General features: G+C 39.1%; 1 protein-coding gene across 4 annotated transcripts in view; it reads left to right on the top strand.

The window, feature by feature from the left end:
• Positions 1-20122, top strand: part of DOP1B (DOP1 leucine zipper like protein B) — a 91259-nt gene that overhangs the window by 12585 nt on the left and 58552 nt on the right. For all 4 annotated transcript variants that reach the window (XM_048867209.2, XM_048867216.2, XM_048867200.2 and 1 more), the window contains 3 exons: positions 13743-13924; positions 14013-14183; positions 17532-17721. In XM_048867209.2, coding sequence (XP_048723166.2) covers positions 13743-13924; positions 14013-14183; positions 17532-17721 — 543 coding nt within the window. The remainder of the gene's footprint in view (positions 1-13742; positions 13925-14012; positions 14184-17531; positions 17722-20122) is intronic.

The following is a 20122-nucleotide window of genomic DNA, read 5'->3' as shown; positions in this document are numbered from 1 at the left end:
CATGCCCATTCTCAATTCCTCATCCCAGTGTTAAGTGTGTTCTTGGTACATGCTCCTAGCACGTCTGTTCTCACCTCCTCGCCCACAAGGACATTACTTCTCCAGATCCTGGCTCACATGGGGACAGAGACCCCCAGATCACATAGATGTAAGGTGTGGGGTTCAGACCCCCTCCCAAAAAGGCAGGTCCCCACAGAACCTGGCTCACATGATGGGGGTCAGACCACCATAGATGGGCAGGGCCCCTTGGCTCTTGGCACACACAAGAGGGCAGGGACCCCCAATCCTATGGAGGGATAGGAAGAGGGACTCCCTAGAAAGTTAACACCCCCCAAGAACCTGGCTTACATAAGGAGGGGCATAGAAGGGGGTCAAACTGCTATACATGGGTCCCCAGATTCTGGTGTGCACAAAAGGGGAGAGTGTAGGGCTCACAGGCACTCCTGCTCCTATTCCCTGCCCCCTTCCCCTTGTCACTCACCTTCATGTCTCTTTCCCAATGTCCCTCCCTCTCACCTGAGGCCCCACCCCCTCACGCCATTCCTCCTCCTCCTCCACCCTCTACAATGGCCCTTCCCTGTCAGCAAGCACGTTTAATTTTGTTTTACAAAAATACTTTGTTCTCCAAAAAAATAAAAAACAAAACCCCCACAATTCTGATGGAGATGGATTTTTAGCAGTAGGTCTTCTGACCTTTTCCAGATTTTTGCATGAGGTGGGACTCAGGCTCAGACTGGCTGGGTAGGTCAAGTTCAAAGGACTACTGGTTGTTCTCTTAAGCCATCCAAGCCGCTTAAAACTTTCAAGGCTAAAAACCCTGTTAACTCTTCTGTCCACACATGCTCATTTGTTTGGTGCAACATCAAGAACTTCAGAGGCTGATGATCCAAACTAAAGAGCTAAAGTCTTTGGTTAATAGCATTGTATCTGATTTTCTCCAGAGGGCTAGTGAGTGGCATGAACCCTGTTGGGGTAACTCTCAGGTGTCTGAGATCCTGGTGTGATGATCTCAGCCCTTGTTTGATCTCTCTCTGGGCAGCAAAATTCATTGCCAGAACATGTCAGCTTTAAGAAAAGCTTTATCTCAGGAACCTTCTGCTCAAATGGCCTCCAGTTTGGATCACTGACCAAACCCCGAGGTTCATCTGATAAGCCACACAAGAAACACGAAAGTGGTGTGGGTTTTTAAAAGAGGCTTTCTGCTTTTGGAGTGTCATATCAAAACTCAAAAAATATATATATATATTTAAAATTTGTATCAAGTTATCCTCAGGGAGAGGCAGGGATAGCTGGTGGTGGTAGTTGTTTTTAGTAGTAAATACTCTCAAAGGCTCCATTTCAGGTTGCAACCCATTATGCTAGGTTCTGTACAAGCATAAAAAGAGAGAATCCTTGTGCTGAATGGCTTATGGTTGTGGAATATGCCAAACTGTTCTCACTGTTTCTTATTCACCCTGCTCTTTGATTCAGTAGAGATGATAGATCCATTGGGAAAACCATTTTGGCTCTGGTTGACCAGACTACCAATGAGTGCAGTTGGTAAGCTAGCAACAGAAGCTTCACAGCGGAGGTGGATGATGGTGATTGTTGTTCATGTGCACATTTCTGATTGTGATCTGGCAGCAGCAGAATCTTCAATTACTGATGGGAGGTAGGGTGGAGAATTTGGCTAGCATTTCCCCCCGTCCACCCTATAGCAATGGTGCTTACCTCTGTATTGGTAAAGTATATTGGAACAATAACAGAACCTATAATGTTTGAGCTCCATGACTAATACCTCTACCAATTGTGCAATGCTAGGGTGACTTCGGATTTAGAATATGCTACCATACATAAAGCTGAATAAGTTTGGAAGGAAGGGGAATTTTTGTGGCCACTGGTGATATTTTTACTTGATCCGTGGGGGGGCAGAAAGGCTGGCGCAAAATGAGGCAGAACTTCGGAGAGACAGAAGGCAAACTCTTCAGAAACAAGCTCCTTTTCCGTGGCCTTGTAGGATCCCCTCCAACAAGCCTTTCAGTTAGTAATGCCTCAGGAAAGGAACAGGGAGTGGCAGAACTTATGCCCCACGCTTCCATGCTACCCTCCATTTATTTTCTTGCAGGAGTAACACTGACTGCAGGCATAAATCTTCCACCATCCCTAGTTGGATATAATCTTTTTGATATGGCAGCATAGACGGTCATCTTTCTCACTTGCTCCCCAGCAGGTATAAGTTTTTCAGTGCCAGAACATGTGCCTCACCTCTTCCTGGTCACAGCGTACACATTTAAGTTCTGCCATCAGAACTAGTTAGCTCACAAACACGCAAACCTACTCCAACTAAACTGACAAAGGTTAAAGCTTACAGAAAATCATATTACACTGATTGCACTCAGACCACGGTGATGGCTAGACATTAAGCATCTAGATAGAAGATTCCATGTTTCACTGTTTTTTAAAATGGTTTCTAAAGAGAAGAAATTCCAAAACACACAATCATATGTATTTTATAGTTCAAGAAATAATATAAATACTGTAATACAAGCATTTCTAATCAGTTTTGAAGCAAGTTTAAAAAAAGTTGGAGGTGGGACGAATCAGTTTTCCTGGGAAGATTTCTGAAAGCCCCAAATATGAAGGTACTGGGACAGGTTGTAAATACATACTCTGAGAACATTGTAGTAAATAGTGCCATCCTGAACTCTGTAAAAAGGATCTTGTAGAGACCATTTAGGCTATACTCCTGGCTCCTGTGAGATCCTCATGAGGAGGCTGTGATGAGCAAGCCCACATTCTTCAGGTTATAGCAATATTATGGCTCCCTCTGAGAGATGAGGGAATCATAGACAAAGACATAAATACTGTAGCTTGAAGACGAGATTAATTCTATATAGGAAGCATTCCACTGTTGCCTTTTTTACAGCTCAGGGCAGCAGCACCTGTTTCCCAGCAGTGGTCCAGCCCCCTTGCCCTTGCCTTACTTGGGTGGAGGCCACTGCTGCTTTCCTTTGTGATGTGTATTTCCAGGGTAAACAGTTCCCTGCCTTTGCTGTTTTGTTCTCTGCGAAAGACAGTCTGCCTAAGCAGGTCCCTTCAGAGATAATTAACTGTGTAATTGCCACAGTTATAAGTTATATGGCTATTCTTTCAAAGCAAGCATATTTTATTCGTAAGGTAAAAGCAATACACAGAAAACATTTAAAATAATAAAAGAACCTACACCGTGCTAATAAGCTTACTAGAGATCACCCTAACTCTAGCATGGGCTCTGGCAGGAGCAGTCCTTCAGAACCCCACCCAGGGGTTTTCTTGTGGTTTCGGGTTCATCGTAGCTTCAGCTCAGAACAAGAATCCAGTCTTATGGGGCCTTGGTCGGACAAAGTATTTCCAAACCTTCCCTAAGGATTGGGGGCCCTCTGGGGACCAGTCTGTCTGCTTGCTGAATCAGAACAAAAACCCGGAGTGAGTTTAAACTTAAATTACTTATCCCAATGTCCTTTCTTTGTCAGTTGATCTCTAGTCTAGAGAATCCGGTTTGAAGCTTCGAAAGGTAATCCAGCCAGATAATGGGTTCCCTCCCCAGGGTGAAGCTTCAAAGGGCTGATAACCAGAGGCATTCCATTAGCATACCCCACCTCCCTAAAAAAAAGTTGCCACAATAACACAAAAAGAAAAGGAGTACTAGTGGCACCTTAGAGACTAACCAATTTATCTGAGCATAAGCTTTCGTGAGCTACAGCTCACTTCGTCGGATGAAGTGAGCTGTAGCTCACGAAAGCTTATGCTCAGATAAATTGGTTAGTCTCTAAGGTGCCACAAGTACTCCTTTTCTTTTTGTGAATACAGACTAACACGGCTGTTACTCTGAAACCTGTCACAATAACAGAGACAATTGCATTTTTAATACAATGAAGTTAAATGATACAATGATGTTAAACTTAATTCAGCAAAGGTTTATCCACGATAATACAAGACCTTGTCATAGCTATAAAACGTTAACACTGAGGCTCCAGTCCTCTATTGTCTGTAATTTAACCTGCTAACTCACATGAAAACTACAAACCCTGTCTTATGCTCCCCAGATTTTTAACGCTAGGTAAGTACACGTCCCCTCCAGTGAAGAAAAGTCTTTAAGAAAACTAGGAACAGTCAGACTTTTTTCCTTTAAATCAGATCATGAAACATGGTTTATTTAAATAGAACATCAGTATTCCCAATACATGAAGGCAGCGGGCAGGGCTATGGAATGTTAGCTTTAGGTGTTTGTTCTGCGCAGCAATCACAAGTAAACAGCTTATGGAAGTGTTTTTAAACTTCTGTTCCTTGTTTACTCTACCCTCACCACTATCTGTGAAAACCATAAAAACTCTTGTCCCCTGTTTTTATAGCAAATGTCTTCAGTGCCTGTTTTCTGAGACCATGTGCGCGTATAGGTGCTACAGCAGCACAGCTGCAGCACCACTGTAGACGCTTCCTACATCGACAGGGTTTGTCTATTGATTTTAGATAATCCACCTCCCCAAGAATTATTCCATTGATTTTACTCACGTCAACATCAAGGGTTAGGTGGCTTAACTGTGGCACGCAGTGTGACTTTTTCACTTCCCCGAGCACCATAACTATGTTGACGTAACTTTTTAAGGGTAGACTGGGCCTTAACAGTTGATGAATCATAAGTTTTCAGTTTATTGCCTCTGTCTCAAACAAGTACGTTGTTAATTCTTAATTAGAGCTAATGCTATAAATTAAGAAGTGTGTTCTGTATTATAACCACGATCCACACACTTCTTAATTTATAGCATTAGCTCTAATTAAGAATTAACAACGTACTAGTTTGAGACAGAGGCAATAAACTGAAAACTTATGATTCATCAACTGTTAAGGCCCAGTCTACTCTTAAAAAGTAAGTGTGTGTGTGTGTGTGTGTGTGTGTGTAAATATATATATAATCTGATCTCCTGCTTGGTTGTTAAATTTCAGCAAAAATTGGTCAGACTGACCTGTGGTGCTATTGTTTAACAATAGCACGCTTTATCACATTGTTCAGTTCAGTACTGTACATGAACATTATTTGTCCTTCAGAAAAAACATTCTGTTTTGAAGTCCTAGGGAATAAGAACATTTTATGTGTGTGACCTTCACCCATCAGCTATAAAGGGAAGATGTTGATATGGTGGGGATTTGCATTTAAGAAGATGAACAGTATATTAGCTAAGTTTCAGAGTAGCAGCAGTGTTAGTCTGTATTCGCAAAAAGAAAAGGAGTACTTGTGGCACCTTAGAGACTAACCAATTTATTTGAGCATAAGCTTTTGTGAGCTACAGCTCACTTCATCAGATGCATTCAATATATTAGCTAAGTAAATTGGCTTTTGGAAGCAAACTGTTGTCCAAATTAAATGTATTAAATAAGTTTCTAAATGTATGTGTTACTGAAAACTATTTTATATTTACTTGTTGAAGTAAAGAGAGCCCTGAATACTAATAAAGTATACATTTTTATGTATACTGATTTTACATTCGTAACACTGATGGGGAAGCACGTAGTTGTGGTAGTTGTATGTGTTGCATTACAGAACGAATACTGAAGAATAGGGAGAGATGCAAAAGACTCCAATTTAAATATTCTCATGGGTTTGTAGTGCTGGGAAGGTTAAGAAAATGAAGTTAGATGTGATTAATAGGACCTGATTGAGATGTATGAAATCTGAGGTAGAGAACGAGTTGCTGCCATGAAATCATTTGAGATTTCATACCATCAGGCTTAAAAATAGGAATGTTTCAGTCCTTTCCCTCTGCTTTGCTGGTCATTAAAAAGGGGTTTTGTTCATTGCTGCTGTGTGATGTATGTACTGTTGCAGTTTCTTTACCTTTATAAATATTGGGAATATCCTCTTGTCTGGAGATCTTGGAGGAGAAGAGAGCAGGAATGGGAATCTTCTAAGCTCTTAATTGAAAGTTTGGGATGATGATTCTTTATCAAATATTTTTCCCCTAACTGCATTGCAAGCATTTGCTTTAAATACATGTTTACAAAAACACAAGCAAACCCATCTTCCCTTTCTGCTGTTTGGGTTTTCTTTTCTTGATGATTCAGTCATAATTGTACTAGTTCTCCAGTTGTCTATAGTCTTTCTAGGGCAGAGGTGGGCAAACTATGGCCTGCGGGACCGTCCTGTCCGGCCATTGAGCTCCCGGCTGGGGAGACTAGCCCACGGCCCCTCCCCTGCTGTGTCCGCCTGGTTAAGGGCAGGGAGTCCCAGGAGGGGGCGGTTAGGGGACAAGGAGCAGGGGGGTTGGATGGGTCAGGGGTTCTGAGGGTGGCAGTCAGGGGGCAGGAAATGGGAGGGGGCGTATAAGGGGTGGGGGCCAGGCTGTTTAGGGAGGCACAGCCTTCCCTACCGAGCCCTCCATACCGTTTTGCAACCCCAGTGTGGCCCTCGGGTCAAAAAGTTTGCCCACCCTTGTCCTAGGGAATCAGTATAGATGAGACCTGAATGTAAATTGATGAGGATTGGACTCTCTTAAATAAATAAAAATAAATTTAAAAAATATTATATTTATATTCCAGGCCTCCTTTACCTATTGCCAAAAAAGGGCGAATAGTTTTCAGGTAATCTTCAAAGAAATCGAGGAAAATTTATTTACACTGAGGGCATTTTAATATGTAGAACACACTGTTAAAAGCAGCCGTAAATGTTTTTTGAGCACAGAGGGGGGACTTTGAAGAAAAACACAACAAAAAATTGTGCTAAATAACATTTTGGGCCTCTCAGCTTAAACTTTATTTGTCATGGGGTTTTTTTATGGCTTGGAGAAAGAACAAAATTCTTAAGACTATATGACTAGTTCAAATGTTTTATAGATTTGTAGAATCAGTAGTTTCTCAATGAACTGTAAGAACAAAACTCTATAGAATTATTATGAATGTTAGGAAACTTGTTGCCAGTAAAATGTTTGATTTGAGAAGCTGAACTACACGGACATGTTTGTGATGTTTAGCACTTTTCCTCTTCCTCCCCCCAGTTACTTGGAAAGCAGTTGGAAAAAAATGTATCCTAAGTGAGCATAAGCAACTATAAGAAAAGGAGTACTTGTGGCACCTTAGAGACTAACCAATTTATTTGAGCATGAGCTTTCGTGAGCCACAGCTCACTTCATCAGATGTGTACCGTGGAAACTGCCTCCATTTTTGAGAGCTCATTCTTAATCTTTCCCTGTTTGCTGTAGAGGATCTTGATCAGGTGATTCCGCAGTTTCTTTGAGAGCGTGAGGCACAAGCTGTCAGCATAGTCTGTGTGGTATGTAGATTGTAATGGATTTTTTACCTTCAGTCCTTTTGGTACGATGTCCATCTGTTTGCATTTGGAAAGGAAGATGATGTCTGTCTGTATCTGTACAAGTTTTTTCATGCAGTTGATAGATTTCCACTCCATACGGCTAAATGCAGTGCCTTGCATAATGACAGGTTTCAGAGGAACAGCCGTGTTAGTCTGTATTCGCAAAAAGAAAAGGAGTACTTGTGGCACCTTAGAGACTAACCAATTTATTTGAGCATGAGCTTTCGTGAGCCACAGCTCACTTCATCAGATGTTCTGATGAAGTGAGCTGTGGCTCACGAAAGCTCATGCTCAAATAAATTGGTTAGTCTCTAAGGTGCCACAAGTACTCCTTTTCTTTTTGCGAATACAGACTAACACGGCTGTTCCTCTGAAACCTGTCATAAGCAACTATGTATCTGAAGAAACTGAAGTCAGATTTCACTGACTCATGAGAATCAGAAATATATTTGGCAAATTATCATAAATTCCTAAACCTATGGTAGTCTATTGCAAGTGTTGCACTAGGAACCAGGTGGAAGTTGTTCAGAGCAGGTATAGGTATTTTCTAGGTAAGGTATTATTGCCTTAATTTATGCAGTAAGCCTACAAGGCTCAAGGCCTGTAAGATAATAACTTGGCCAAACTAATTAAGGCATGAGGTCCAAAAAACTTAGCAAAAGTAGCTAACCAAGACTAATCCTAGATAAAAGATATCAAAACATAGAATGCTGTGATGACTAAACTGCTGGTAGGTAATCACTGAGGTGGTAGTTTATAACAGCTTGGGCTATTTTTAGTTCGGGACAGCTGACCACAAGGATGCCACGGTAACTAAGTGATGTATATGTTAATAAGCTTAAGGTAAAAGGAGTAATAACCTGTGGGGGAAGGGCATGCCAACATTAGCAATGTGAGGAACTACAAATAAGGAAAAAAGGCTGAAACCCCTACTGAATATGCGTTAGGCATGGTGGCATCAGTGTAACACATAAAAGTTATATCCCAGCCTGTGTGCGAGGGAAGAGAGAGATGTAGCTCTTGAGAAAGGCCAGGATGACTACCAGTGGTGACAGTGAGGGAGAAGATGAGGAAGATAACTAACACTTCAGGTTGTTTTGCAAGGGATGGTGTAAATATCGGGATGCTCTGCTCATTCTGTTATTACCTCTACCTGCCTTGCTGGATTGGGAGTGAGTGTGTGTGTGTGAATTTGCTAAGTGTGTTGTTAAAACTATTATAACTATAGTGTGATGTGCTAAGTGAGAGAGCATTGCAAATAATGCACATTGGGGATCCTAGCTGAACGGTAATTCTGATAATGCTGGGCCTGATCTTGGGACAAGAACCAACCAAATTTCAGTGTGCTAAATGGGGAAACTAAATCAGTAATTTAATCAATATACAATCAGTAGATCAGGCAATGCTCATTTTACAGCATCTAAGGTGGTGTGGGTGCTATCATAATTTTAGTTCATCGTTAATTCAGTTTTAAACCCCGATCTATGGCTTTTGGATTCAACAGTGCTGAGCACCCACAGCTTTTATTGAATTCACAGGGAGTTGTGAGCGCTAATCCCGCCTTTAACTGCTCTGCTTAGCTTCTCCATCTGCCTCATGAAGTTAATTTACATACCTTATTTGACAGTTGTAAGGATGTAGTAGGTAATGTTTGTAAAGCACTTTTCATGTTCAAAGTCCCAAGTAGTATTAGATGGTTACCGTGAGCCATGTTTTGCGACATTAAAATTCCCAAACGTCACAATTAAGTGTACTGAAATAAGTTAACCGAGTACTTAACTATGGTGTAGTATATTTGTTCCAGTTATACACTTTCTTCCTTTTCATGCCTGCCCCCAAAATTGAGTATTATAATGAAGATGACTATGCTTTGAGCCTGGGACCCCACTGTGCTAGCTACTGTAGAAACATAACAGAAGCACACCTCTGCCCCAAAGAGGTTATGACCTAAGTGTAATGCTGTAAGTAATGGTAGATTAAAAATAACCAGATGGGGGATCACAGGGAAACAATTTAAATGACAGTGTTCAGCATGAAGAACAGTGGCCACATAGCAAACCATCTACCTAAACAGTCACTTTTTTTGGTAGGCATCATGGCAGAAAAGAGGTTTAAGGTCTGAAAATAAATATAATTGTTCTTTTGAAATTGTAACCTTTTACTAAAAATGTCCCTTGGATCTTGTTCAAGACTGCACATCCTAATGACATACATAATATGACTAACCTTTACTGGCCATACTGTTCAATCCCACACAATGCAACTAATGAACTCTCATGCATAATATATCGTTAAGCAAAGTAAAATATAGGCTACAACATAAATGTAGATTTGGATCTTTGCTGTAATATTTTCTATTTTGTTGAACTTGGAAAGTTACTGAATTAGAACAAGTTAATGTATATGTTTAAGACAATTGTGGGAGGGAAACTGGGAAAATGACTAGGAATTTTCTGTTGTACTCTTAACAAGGTCTTTGTTACTTATGTTTGTATTCTACAAATTAACAGTTATTTGTATGCAATCCAAATTAGGAATAATGATGTCAAATTTGGTGAATATTGGCTAAGCACTTGAGTTGGAAAATGTTCACTCAGCTTCTGGTTCTCTGTCACTTCTGATATGTCAGCTGATCTCCAGTATAGTTGGACATATTTTAGAGTCCAATTAATAACATTGGCTTCCTTTTGGCATCCTATCTTTAAAGTAAAGTTTATAATTCTATAAAATAAACCAACATTCTTCGAATTCGTTGTTTTCTTTTGCCATGGCTACAGTAGCTATACATGTAATAAGTAAAGCATAAATGATTCATGCTCCACCTACTCTTTCCATTTTCCTGGCTAATTCTGCCTCTTCCTCACACATTTACCCTCCACAAAACAGCCGTCCATCATTTCTAGCTCAGTAAGACTCCAAAAACAACTGAAAAGAAATAAAAGGACAGATTTTTTTTTTCAAATCTTCCAGATATGCCTATTATTTCTCCTAACTCAGTGAGCTACTCCATACTGAGGGATAAACTTTCAGTTAAGAAAAATAACAAAACAAACTACCATTGATCCTATCTTTCAAATAAAACCTACCTGTTTTACCAAATCTACTTAAAATTAACTTCTGCCAATTTTTGTGTAAATAAATCCTGAGTTGTTGACCTGACCCTGTCTATAACCTCTAATTGTAACAGATAAAATATTTAGTAATTTAGCTTAATTAAAACATAATTCCTTCAAATGTTGCTTATGCAGGAGGTTTCAAGGAGCTTTAACAATACGGAAAATGTGAAGAGCCTGCCATATTCCACTTGTTCAGGACAAAAAAGCTCTGACCAAGACTGCTAAATTTCTTATCTGTAATCAAAGAATAATTTCTGCAATTTTGGGGGAAGTGGTTGAATCCAAGATTTAAGTTTAAAACAATTCCGCCTTTTTTAATGGAACTGTGACTGGTGCTTCCATAATATTCTAATGTATTCTGCAGTCTGACGTAAAGGCATTTTGTATCTGCTGGAAAACCAGTGGTAGTCTTAACCTGTAATACATGTATTTTCGTCTAATGTTGCTTACTAGTGTCCATCTTGAGTAGAGTATTAGAATGCAACTTGCTAATGAGGAAAAGATTTAAAAACAATCTTCACCCACTACCCCAGAAAAATCCTGAAGGCATGAGATCATTTTCAAAAAAATAATTTAATTAATCTCCGAATTCTTCCAGTTTGGTGAAAGGAAGTCTGGATGAAGTAAGCCTTGATGATTGCACATAATTTTATGCATGCATAAAATGTGGGAAAGGCTAAGGAAATGCGAGGGAAATGTGATCTTGATGAAATTACCATAAGGTAGATGTATGACTAGTTGAAAGACCATACTCAAAGTAGTTATCCATGGCTGGCTGGCTGTCCAACTGGGAGGATGCATTTAGTGGAGTCCCACAGAGGTCAGTCCTGGGTCTGGTACTATGCAGTATTTTCGTTTAATGACATGGATAATAGAGTGGACTTATAAAATTTACAGGTGGCATCAAGCTGAGAGGAGGTTGCAAGCTCTTTGAAGGACAGGATTAGAACTTAAAACAACTTTAGCAAATTGGAGAATTGGTCTGAAATCACCAAGATGAAATTTAGTAAAGAAAAGTGTAAAGTACTATACTTGGAAGGAAAAGTCAAATGCACAATTATAAAATAGAGAATAACTGGCTTGGCGATAGTACTGCTGAAAAGGATCTGGAAGTTATAGTGAATCATAAATTGAATGAATCAACAATGTGACGTAATTGCAAAAAAGTCTGTTACCATTCTGGGGTGTATTAACAGATGTCTTATATAAAACATTGGGGACAGGGAGGTAACTCTCCCGTTGTACTCAGCCTTGGGGAGGCCTCAGCTGGAGTACTGTGTCCACTTCTGGATGCCACACTTCAGAAAGGATGTGGCCAAATTGGAGAGTCCAGAGAAGAGCAACAAAAATTATAAAAGGTGTAGACTACCTGGCCTGTGAGGAAAAGTTTTAAAATAAACTGGGCATGTTTAGTCTTGAGAAAAGAAGACAAAGTGGGGACCTGGTAAGTCTTCAGATATATTAAGGATTGTTGTGACCAGGACTGGTCAATTGTTCTCCATGTCCACAGAAGTCAGGACAAGAAGTAATGGGCTTAATGTGCATCAGGGGAGTTTTAGATTAGATATTGGAAAAACTTTCTAACTACAAGGATAGTTTAAGCTCTGGAATAGGCTTCCAAGGGAGGTTGTGGAATCCCCATCATTGGAGGTTTTTAAGAACAGGTTAGACAGCCTCCTGTCAGGGATGGTCTAGGTTTACTTGATTCTTCTCAGCACAGAAGTCTGGACTTGATAACCTCTTGTAGTCCCTTCCAGCCATACATTTCTATGATTCTATGCTTAGTGTAGGATTATTCATTAAGAAGCGGTGAATTAAGCGGCCTGCATGTGAAGCTGTGATTCAAATGGAAAAGCCCTTCTTACGAGAGCTCACTCACTGAGCAAAATTCTCACACAGGTGCTCTGTGATTGAGGAATGGCAGGCAGCATAGCTCATGGATTTAGGAGAATGTAGACTAGTTCATGTTTGTCCAAATTTCAGAAGACTCACAAACATTACAGACTTGCTGTTGTGCAGGAGAATTAGTTACACACCTTCCTCCACCCAGCTTTTGCTGATGCCAGGAGTATTTTTTCTTTTGTTATTCCCAGGGCTTTAAGTGTCCTATTCTGCTAGGGAAGATTACTTGCAGTCATTAGAAAGTAAATTTGTACAAGGGACACGTACTATATAATATGATATTTTTGCAATACCTCAAGTTGTTCCATGATTTTACTGAATAGTGTCATTCATGACTAGTCAATAAGTAACTTAATTGTTAATTTACTGATAGAATATTATGGTATTTGTCTTGATTTGAATAAGTCAGAACAAGAAGAAAAAGTATTTACAGCCTAGATATTTTCTTTTTCCGGATGAGTTAGAACTTTTAGGGTAAACAATTTAAGTATATATTTAGGGGGTGTGAGCCATTTGTTAAGATTGTGAAAGTATACCAACCAAAGTCCAGCATTCAGGCAGTCTTTGTACCTTGCTGCTGTAGGCATTACTAACATTATGTAGAGGAATCTTTCATGAACATTCTAAAATTTGAAGGGGTGCTCCATAAATGTGTTCTACCTTAATTTTATATGTAAAGTTTTATTATGTCATGAATAGAAGAGATAATACTTGGATTTAGATTTGTAATGAGTCCTCTACATAGCAAATGTTACATTTGTGTGTATTTTGTCCAGCTAAATTGTTTTTTAAGTGATGATCAGTTTTTCAGTATGTTGTAACATACCAGTCCTTTACATGGAGCCGCTCTAAGAATCTTCACTTTTACTGTAGTTTCAGTCTAAGGCCTAGAGCTAGTAATGATTGTTGTAGTCATGTTCTTTAAACATTGCCACACTTCTTACACTTTATTGTCCAATATGAGATAACAAAATCAGCCATCCTTATATGTGAAACGAAAAAAAAAAAAACGCTTACAGGTTGTGTGCAACAAGGAAAGAGTCTGTTACTACTGAACTCTTTCCTCCTTTCCCAGACCCTGAATGCTGAGAAAAATTCTTCCTTCTGTTCCTCAATTCCTATCCGATTTACTGTCAGCCTTTGACTGCTGTCTTCCATCCTCCAAAGAAAAGAATTTCCACACCAATTCTTCAACTCTAGTGATCTCTGCTCTGTTAATGTAATATTATGCATTTATGGAAGAAAACTCTTGAATGCCTTATTTAATTCTACAAAGTAAATTTTCTATCACAAAACCTTTTTTCAGTTAAAATGTTGGTTGATTAATGTTGGATGTTGTGCATGTACAATAACTTTTTGTTCCTTCCTTCCTTCCTTCTCCCCCATCCCCACTGTTTGTACAGGCTCTTCAAAGTAACTTGAAGTACTCCCTCTTGCCAAGACGTCTGATTATCAGTAAGAGATTATCTCAGTGTTTACATCCAGCTTTACCTAGTGGAGTGCATTTAAAAGCACTAGAGACCTATGAAATCATCTTTAAAATTATTGGGACAAAATGGCTTGCCAAAGACTTATTCCTCTACAGGTAACTTGCTCTTTGAAAACTCAGACTTAAAATTTCATAATAGATTATTTTTTAAAATGACAAAATCTTTCTTTTTCTTTTTTTAAAGCTCTGGTTTGTTTCCCCTGCTTGCAAATGCAGCAATGTCAGTGAGGCCTATTCTCCTTGGTCTGTATGAGAAATATTTTCTTCCTCTGCAAAAGTCCCTGTTGCCAAGTCTTCAAGCCTTTGTAATTGGACTGCTGCCTGGATTGGAGGAGGGGTCGGAAATTTATGACAGGTGGATTGCTTATGTTACTTGAGAAACGTAAAATGCAATACTCAATCACTTCCCTATTTATTGAATTTTATTTATTTATTAATTTTTGAAGGAACCCATATCTAGAAATCCTCATCCAGACGGAGGATGTCTAATGCAGGGCTACTGAGGGATGGGATGGGAAGGGAAAAATACTAGAAGTTGGAAGAGAATGGAGGAAAGACAGATGCATGAAATGCAAGGGGAAGTGGGGCAGGAGTAAGGGAGAAAAGAAATAAAAGGATAAAAAGAAATTGTGTAGTTAAACTTTGGGGGGAAAGTTGCATTAAATCAAGTTGAGTCGTCCACTATATTTAGAAAGCAACACAGCTCTCCTTTCAAAATTTCTGAATACTTATCTTTACATTTCAAATCTGTAATGGGGCATTGAGGAGATCTTTTGACAGACTAAACTAAGCCTGTGTTTTTTGCACTCTTTAAATCTTTTGTTAAAGGGGAATTCCTGTTTTCTGTACATATCTAGATTGCAAGCATTCTATATTAGAAGACCACCTTGTGGTCCTGGCTGCACTAGTAAATGTACCACTTCTAAAACTCACTATCAAAAATGTCTTTTTCACCCAAAGCCTCTTAATGCAGTGTTGAAAATGATGACCAGCTGGTGTGGTCTGGTTCAACAAAGTTCAACTCACTTTGTATCAATGCATCTAGATACCTGGTTGAAGAGGTACTGTTGCAGTACACTTAGTCACTAGACTTTTGGTTATGTAATGATTGTACTTCCATCAAGTAATAGCTGTAACAAAACTATTTTGCAATAACCTGTTGCAGGAATTGCGCCACTAGATAACTTTCATTATATTTCACTGAATACTCTCTCTACTTAGACAGTGACTAAATACGTTTGTCGTATACAGTACATATGTGTTTTCCAGATTGATGCATTCTGTTCTCCTTCCCAAGAAATGGTGGAATTGAGTTTAGTTGTAATTGTCTGTTTTGACAAAAGATGTTTTGTTTAGCTTCACGTAATGTTTCTTTGTAAAAGTCTCAAGTCATGAAGGCTTAGAAAAAGCTTTATTTACATTGACAGTTAGCATCTATTGTTATGAGTGAACAAGAATAAGCTGTGTTTGTTTAGTTTCTGGTAAATAGCTTTCAATTGCTGAATTACTGGCTGTTAGGCAGATGGATAAATATAAGTGTTGCCTCTTCTACAACTGCTGCATGAAAAAGTGAGTTGAAAGTGTGTGTGTGTGTGGTTTATACATTCTGTCATATTACCTTAACGTGGCTGAAATTTAACCATTAAGTGCAGCAATACTGTGAAAAGCGACTTTGCAAAAAGATATCATGTGATCCCATATTTGTGTCCATTTTATGATTTAAAACTCAGTCTGCTCAATTAACATGTACAAATATTTTCCAACTGCACCCCCAGTAAGCTGACGCTAGAATCTGAAAGTCAATTTAGGTTCTTTTTGGCTCGGACATTAGCAGTAATACATCTGCTACGATCAGAATGTAGTTAATAATTCTGTGTATAAACTAGACTAGCAGCTCACATACTCATAGCTATATTGGTTGTGCAAGATTAGCAATTTTTGTGAGTGAAAATTTTGTGGTCATTAAAGTAAATAAGCTAACTGAATGTACACTGGAATCGGGTTTCTTAAGGGAAGGTGCTTCTCTTTTACATGGTTGCTTGTTAGAGTAGAACCAAGCTTTATATTCTACATGCAATTTTATTGCAGACAATTGGAAATAAAAGATGGAAGAAGCTTGACACAGTGCAGGTCAACTGCATCTGTATTTCCCCTCTATGGTCCCCTTAAGCTTTCAGCTCCCCAGCCATTGCCTCTCTTGGGTAGAGACACACACATACCTTTCTTTCTGAGTAAGGGATTTCCACACTTCAGTCCCCTGACTATACTGTGAAATCCTCCACAAAAGACTCCCTAAGCAGGCTTCTTTTGTCTTCTCTTCAGAGACGATACACTGTAGTTGCGACAGATATAAGGTTCCACACGGCTCTTTCTAAGCAAGAATGTTTTAGTCTTAAGGTAAAAGCATTACAGAGAGAGAACTAATTTAAAACTATTTAAAAAATTTAAAAAAACCTACATGAATGCTAGTAAACTTTCTAGAGATCCCTCATCCCAACTCCAACATATGCCCCTGCAGTCCTTCAAAATCCCACATTGGGTGTTCCTGTGGTTTCAAGATCATAACATCCTTTTGCCCAGAACAAGAACCCTCATGAGATTGTGAGGCACTCATTTGCCCAGTCTGGGCCTTTTGAAGAGACTACGAATAGGTTGTCAGCCAGACAATGGATTTCTGGTCAAGGCAAAGCTTCAAAAGGATGGACTCAGAGGCGGGTCACTTGCATTCCCCTCACCTCCAGTATTTGCTAGGAAATCTACTTCATGCTTACTGTCCCAAAAGTTGAAGCTCTTACTACTATTCAAAGATTTCATTAGTCAAGTCTCTGAGAGAAGTGGCATACAATTCCACAATAACATATAAACAATTGCCTTTTTAATACAATGGACCCCCAAAGGCATTAAACTTAATTCAGAAAGGGTTAATTTAATTCAGTAAAGTTTATCTTTATTCTATAAGGTTTGTCCAGGATATTGTCCTATCTGTGAAAAGGCTTTCACATGCTACTTTTGCTTCCTCAGGCAAGGGGATGTGATGATCCTGCGATCCTTTGGGCTAAACTCTGCATAATTATCACTAAGTTTTTAGATGTTTAAAATAATATTTTAAATTTAGCTACTATAGGTATTGAGCCTGATCACCCAATATGTTGTATTAAAGTGTACACTGTACAAATTTCATAACTGAAGAAAAGTTAAAGTATTTATATTGCATTAGTGCAGAGAGGAGCTACTGAGAAAACACTGAAATGCATGGATGTTTCACTGAAACAGAGTGACTTAACAAACAGCTAAAAATAATCATTCTGTGCAAGTCCTTTCAGTCCAACTGGGTTCAGGAATTAGCTACCAAAAACTACTGCATTATTTACTGTCAAGTTACAGTTTGTGTGACATTTATGCAAAACGTGTAGTTGCTGGAGAAGTTGCCAAAGTGGGCAGACAAACGTTCCATTGAGTGTGCATGATGATAAAAGATTTGTTACAGCACTTGCCATTATGGCAAAATCATCTCGGAAAGGGTAACACTGAAAATGTAAATAAAGGGAGGAAGTTGGAAATGGACATTAAAAAAGCTACGGGGTATTAACAAACTGAAAGTATTGCACTTGAATTCAGTGACAGACTTCAATGGAATTAACGTATTTTACATGGAAAGGTAAATCTTTATAATATTATTTTCTCTTTTTTATTTTACACACAGAACAGATGCTTTGCTTGTGAAGCTGTCTGTACTAACAGGCCAAGAAGTGTTCTATGCTGCTATCTGGGGGAGTGTTCTGGTCAGCCCTTCTATAAGACTTCCTGCTTCTCTGTTTGTTGTTAGTCATATCAACAGAGACTTGTCTGGAAAACAGCAGAAGTACATGCTGGGAACTGATTATAAGCTCACAGTAAGTTCGTTATGTTGCTAGTGGGATATTCTCAACTACCATAATGCTGACACAGTCGAAAACAGTATCCTTCTCAGTACAAATTAAAGTCCCAAGCTCTTTAAAGAGCATCAGTAAGAGAATGAAATGTCTAATTCAAAATTTGCTCAATGAGTGGAGAATCTCAACTGAAGTGGTAATGATCAAAATTTGCAAGAATTATTTTTCATTAATATGTAGAATGGCAAACAGGTAATTTAAAAACATGGTCAATGATACAAAAAAGGAATGGATGGTGTTGCCTTGTTACAGTAAAACTAATTTAACCCTGTTTATTTGTATTGCAGTAGTGCACAAAGACTTCAGTCAGAATTGAGGCCCTATTGTGTTAGGCATTGTATACAAACAGTTCAAAATCAGTATCCATTTTATACTCTATAAAAAACTAAAAAGGGGAGGTGGAGTGAGATCCAATGTATTCTTTCACTTAATGAAAAGACTATCCTCTGCAACCACTAATATTAGCTGCCTACCCTATTGCAGTCATCCAGAAGTGCTTGAGAGAAGAAGATTTGGAGAGTCTCATCATTCTTGGCTCCAGAAAGTAGGACAAAATGTGAATAATAGGAAATGAGCAGAGAAGCAGTGCGTGGGGGAGTGAACTACCTAAGGGTGGCATGTCCTTGATAATTATTAACCAAACTCCTTTACAACACCAGCATTTCTGCACTCACCTTGGGCTGCAATTTCTTTGGTTACAGGAATATTAAATACAGCATTAAGGATTTGGTGTGGTCTAAATCAGAAAAGACAAGAAATGAAAAATAAAGCTGATATGACCATCTTTGCTTACTCCATTTTGCCTTTAGGAATGGAATGTCAAACTCTGTCATTGTACATCAGACACAGCGTTTAAGATTTTCTTGTTTTTTTTTTTTAAACTTTAACACCCTGCACCTTTGCACATTATTTAAAATAACGTGCAACTAAACCAAACAGCAGTAAACCAACAGAAGAACTCCAGTATCTATTGTCTTGTATTTAATTTCCTTTCTTGAAATTGAAAAATGTTTCATAGGTTTTAAATCACCTATCCTTTTACCAGAAATACTGGAATAACCATAACTAATTATCAGACAGGATGTGTTGTCTCAAGATGCAGATACTAAAAAAATTAGTTATCATTGGCAGGCAGCAGATATTCAAAATGTGGCCTACCCAGATATGTAGAAATGCTAATCATGATATATGAAACAGTATGAAGCTGAATGCAATTTTATGTTCTCCTATTTGTGGAAAGAAAGTTCTTTTTAAATATGTAGATTTCAATGCTTTTCAAGTGTCACCGTGCCTCAGTGGGTCACGGCTGAAGATGCCAGATGCAGGGCAAACTGCTGTGAAATTACTCAATAATCATACTGTTGCCAATCCTTTGGAATCTAATATCTAAAGGTTTATTTATAAGAGAAAAGAAAGAGGAGAGAGTTCAAATGGTCAAAGGAATCAAATACGTACACTCATTGCAAAGTTCTTGGATCGGGTTTGAAGCAGTGATGGAATGAACTGCTGGTTTATGTCTCTGGTAACATCCGAAAGATTGGAAGGTCCTTAGTCCATTGATCAGAATGTTCCTTTTAACGTAAGTCTATAGTCCAGAGATCAGAGCAGGAGAGAGGCAAAACAGAGATGCTTCCAGGGCCTTTTATACTTTCTCCCATGTGGAGGGAAAACTCTCAGTGTTAGGCTATGTCTACACTATGGACCTTACGTGGCTCAGGTGTAGCAGTACACCTGTGCTGCTGTAAGGTCTCCTGTGTAGTAGCTCTTCTGCTGGCATAATTAAACCACCCCCAACAAGTGGCATTGGCCATGTTAGCAGGAGAGCCTCTCCTGCCGACATAGCGCTGTCCACCCCAGCACTTTTGTCACAGAAACTTCTGTCTGTCAGGGCGGTGCTTTTTTCACACCCCTGGCCGACAAAAGTGGTGGTCTAGACAAACCCTTAGTTTGTGGAAAAGTACAGGAACAAGATGGAGTCCAGAGTCACTTGAGCAAGTTCATGCCGTTGCATGCTGTGATGAGTCATACCAGGAGCATTACCCATATGCCTATGAAGGCCCATTGTGCAGGGATAAGCTGCTTCCATGGCCCATTATGTTCGTTGATGGGCCATCAACTTGAATGGTCCATTCACACTGTGCTAGCTAGATTAGGTGTAAACTAACTAAGTTAGTTATCACAAGAGCAAACCCATTTGAAATACAGGTATGTAGTCAATACTCATAACTTCAGATGATCTATGCATACAAACATGATAATCATATTCAGCAAATCATAACTTTTCCATTGACACTTTACATCAGGGGTGGCCAACCTGTGGCTCCGGAGCCACATGCGGCTCTTCAGAGGTTAATATGCGGCT

Source organism: Caretta caretta, chromosome 1, assembly GCF_965140235.1.
Source record: "Caretta caretta isolate rCarCar2 chromosome 1, rCarCar1.hap1, whole genome shotgun sequence".
NCBI classification, from domain to species: domain Eukaryota; kingdom Metazoa; phylum Chordata; order Testudines; family Cheloniidae; genus Caretta; species Caretta caretta.
This window is presented reverse-complemented; position numbering and strand designations above follow the sequence as displayed.